Here is a 4,454-nt window from a genome sequence, read left to right as displayed (position 1 = left end):
TGGTAGAAGTTTAATTTTTGCCTAAAATGAAAACAAGGGTCATTAAACTAAATATGCATAAATATCTGGTAGTAAGGAGAAAATAAGAGATATTAATTGGCAAAAATACACTGTCCTTCTACTTTTTTTACGCAGTGTATTTGCATATCCATTAAAATCATTGCTGCTTCAGAAAATTGAATCATTCAGAAGTTCTCTCTCCCACTTTTTTTTTTTTTTTTCATTTAAAGAGTTATTGATATAAATAACTCGAAGTACTTAAAAATTCTTATAAATTTTTAAAAATAATTTTGATAAATTTGCAAAATTTTAAATAAGTTAATTTCCACAGCAATTGCTTGCAGTTATTTGTTAAAATATAAAGAGAATAATGTTCTAGTGTTGAAAACTTATTAAGATATAGGTAGATTCATATCTAAGAAATAACTGCATTAATAATGTAAATTTTCAAAATTTACAAAAATTTAATGATTTAAAATGACAATAGTAACACAGGGTAAATAATATTTTATGGAAAAAATGTTTTCTTGTCTATGTATACCATTTAAAATTTTGCAAATATACGGCCAAAACTATCCTAATCAAAAACTCCTTTTCCTTCCAAACGACTCTGCATACCCACAATAGCTGTTAAATGTCAAAATATGAATACTACAGAAAAAAATGTCCGATTTTATTAATACAGCAATCAAACTCCGAATTTCTAACCAAAGAGAACGTTTGCTAGCATTTTATAAAAAATTATGATCTTTGATTTTAGCACTGCTGAAAAGGTATAATATCAGCCAATTTTCAAATGATCTGCAAAATTCTTTAAGGAAGGAATATTTAACTTGTTATTTTATAATTGAAACTGTTTCAAGAACTGGTATGGAGGAGATTGAGCTTCGAAAAATAATTAATACTATTTTAAACACAGTTTTCTGAAACAATAAGCATTTTAATTCACTTATTTTTTAATTTATTATTTTTGCATTAAATATAAATATGAAATTTTTGCATAATATTTTGCTTTAAAGTAAATAATTTTTGCCACAATGCTAAAAGTTGTAATTTAAAAAAATTTGGCATTTATAAATTATTTTTGTTTTTGTGTTACACTCGCAGGATTTCAGAAATAAAAAAAAATTATAAGCTTGTTTAACTTTGTATAATTACAAGATACGATGCATGCATTCCATTTTTTACATTTTTTTTTTCAAACTGCTAACGTCTAGGCAGAAAATGGTTCAAATAGGGTCACGGCTAGACTTTTGATTCAAGGTCATAAAAGTCCTTTTTGCGTAGTGATCTAAAACACGCTTTAAATTTGAAACCAATACATCAAGAAAAATTTATAATTTATACTTTCTCAAAACGCGAACCCATAGAGAAAATATTCGACTTTGTACGTCTAAAAATAAAGAGCAGATTTCCTTCTTTTCAATTCATAAACATTGAGGCTTTGGCGTCAAACGAAATAACTGTTGCGGACATATTCGAATGTTGACCTCCAACTTGTAAGCAAAGCAATTCCAGCCACCTGCCTGCTATCTGACTCCCTGGAAAATTCCACCCCTCTCCAGATCCTGCTGGGTGTTCCTGTACAATGTTCTAAGGGGAAAAGCAAAAAACTTGCAGCCGATACTTTTTGGTTGACACATTGATTGGTTAAATGATAGACTTCCAAAAAAAGGAAACATCCTTTTGCGTTTACCGTATCTTGTGTAGTGAAATCTGATCTGGGTAGATTCCTTCTTGCTCGATGCGACTTCTGAAAATAAATCCAGAGATAATTTATGTAATTTTGGAACAGAACTTAAATCAAAGAACGGACGATATGAAGCACCGTTGCAGTGGAAAACAAACGAAATTAAAGAAAAATTAATTAATAATTTTGACGTTGCGAAAAAGAGATTCATTGCTTAAGAAAAAAGATTTAATAAGGATCAAGCGTTGTTTGGGAGGTATAATGCAGTTCTGCAAGAACAGATTTACGAGGGCATAATTCAGATGTGTCTTGACGAATGTTTTTACTGGATATGTAATGCCGGTTTTCAGGGAAACCTCTTCCAGTATAAATACTAGAATGGTATATGATGCCAGCAGTAAGCAAAGTAATATCAGTCTAAATGAATGTCTTCTTTCAGGAGAAAATTTAAATCTTCACCTTATTGATGTTATATTAAAATTTAGAGAACATGAAACTGGATTTTGTGGAGATATTGCTAGGTGTCACGGTTTGACATCGAATCAGATAATATTCTTATTCAGATACTTTCATTAAAGACTCTGCTTTCGATTTCTTGAATGAAAGGGCATTTGTTTATGGCGTAAATATAAAACTCAAAGCCACTCTCAAAAGTAAACACAACCTCTTTTAATGAATTCCAAAACTACATATACATCTTTTTTAACACCGTTGCCATTCGGAACAAAACAAAAGCTGAAACATAGACAATATTAATAGATATAGAGAATCAACGCGACATCCTCCCACCTAAGTTAACATTTTACATTAAAACTTTAACTTACACATAGTTGCAAGAAAGATATATAAAATTAACAAAATTAAAATAGTTCACAAGTCCAGTCTTTTAGGTATTTTGACCGTACGACCTGTTCTAGTCTTTTGAAACTGTGGCTCAAAGCTTACATCACACACATTGTTAGAGCCATACTCTTTAAAAGTTTTCAACTTCTTAGTTGAAAAGTTCTCAACAATAAGATCATCATTAGAGACTTCTAGTGGATACAGTCTCTGAGTCGGTCTTAGTAATTCTCCATTTGCCGTTTTAAGTCTCACAAGTCTTGTTACTCCATCTTGACCTGGAATAATCTCTTTTATTTTTCCCAGTGGCCAATTCAGTCGCTTGGTTTTGTCACTTTCTATCAATACAACATCATCGATACTCACTTTCACTGATCTTATCTTATTCGATTTTTGAATAAGTGCTCCTAGATATTCGGATCTAAATCTTTTTCGAAGATCCTTTTGTAAGTTTTGTCTGTATTTGACTCGTTTATTCAGACTTCTGTGTCCAATATCATCAAGATCAGGAACACCACTTGTTTGAATGTCTTGAAGAAATAGAGATGGACTTAAAGGCATCAAAGTAACATTTTCAGTAACATAGGTCAATGGACGGGAGTTGATCACTGCTTCACAGCCGCAGAGAATGATGATCATTTCTTCGGAAGTTAAAGAAGCTCTTCCTAGTACTCGCCTCAGTAAACTCTTGAGAATACCTATTAATCTCTCCCACCAACCTCCCCACCATGAGGCAGTTGGTGGATTAAACTTCCATTGAATTGGTGATATAGATGTATCATCAATAATCTGCTTCCAGTTTAGATCTCGTAGCGCATTTGAAGCTCCTACAAAGTTAGTTCCGTTGTCACAGTAAATTATTTTACTTCTTCCTCTGCGGGATATAAATCTTCTAAGGGCTAGTAAAAAACTCTCAGTAGACATGGACTCAACCAATTCTAGATGCACTGTCCTGTATACGGCGCAGGTGAATAAGCAAATCCAGGATTTGGTGTTACCTTTTAAGATCACTGGACCAGCAAAATCAATGCCACAAATTTCAAATACAGCCGCTTCTCGGAGTCTGTCGTTTGGAGGGTTTGCTGTGCAAACTTGCACGCTTTTTGCAGAAAATCTTCTACATACGGTGCACTTATTAATCAGAGATCTCACCGTTTTTCGAGCATTAAGAAGCCAAAATCTCTCTCGAAGAATATTTATTAAAATTTGGGTACCAGCATGTGCATTTTTCTCGTGATAATATCGTATTAATCTCTTGACTACCTCATGATCAGACGGAAGAATAGCTGGAGTTTTAAACTCTTCTGAATCCTGTCGAAAGGTAAGTTTCGTTTTCAGTCTGAGGATTCCACTCTGATCCTTAAATACTCCTAAAGTTTTTAATTTATTATCTCTCTCGTCTACAAAGCAATCCTCTTGAACCATTTTGATTAATAATTTCTCGTCTTCAAAAATTTCATCAAAATCAAGGTCTCCATGTCTTTTCTTAAATTTTTCAGCTCAACAATTAAAGGTAAACCGTAGAATCCAGGCAATTAGATGAACTATTTTCTGGTATTTCGAAAAATATTTGTAATACCAGTCTTCCTTAGGAAAAAAACTTGTAGAAATCAAACTTCTTGTCACAGATGAAACTATGGACTTTTTCTTTTCCCGGACAATCTCGCTTTCATTTAAGCTTAGATTTCCTTTTGGCCAATCCTCTTTAGGCAAGTAAAGCCAACTTGGTCCTAACCACCAGTTAGATTTTTTATTCCATACCAGGCCGAGCACATTTGTATCGGCAGAAGTATCAGCATTGACATCACTGAACTCCCACCCTCTAAGCTCGAATTTTTTCTCGGCCATTACCTCAGTCGAAACGTTAATAAAACGATGTAGTTCTTTTTCATTTTTAACGCAACTAACACAATTGTCGACATAA

General features: G+C 32.9%; 1 protein-coding gene across 1 annotated transcript; it reads right to left on the bottom strand.

Annotated features, from left to right (window-relative positions):
* Window positions 1–2,560: 2,560 nt before the first annotated feature.
* LOC129971680 (uncharacterized) lies at window positions 2,561–3,955 on the bottom strand. Its single transcript, XM_056085656.1, has one exon. The coding sequence runs from the start codon at window positions 3,953–3,955 to the stop codon at window positions 2,561–2,563; it is 1,395 nt and encodes a 464-aa protein (XP_055941631.1).
* Between the last annotated feature and the right edge of the window lie 499 nt (window positions 3,956–4,454).

Source organism: Argiope bruennichi, chromosome 6 (assembly GCF_947563725.1).
Source record: "Argiope bruennichi chromosome 6, qqArgBrue1.1, whole genome shotgun sequence".
Lineage (NCBI taxonomy): Eukaryota > Metazoa > Arthropoda > Arachnida > Araneae > Araneidae > Argiope > Argiope bruennichi.
Note: the sequence above shows the minus strand (reverse complement) of the source record. Positions and strands in the feature narration are given on the sequence as shown.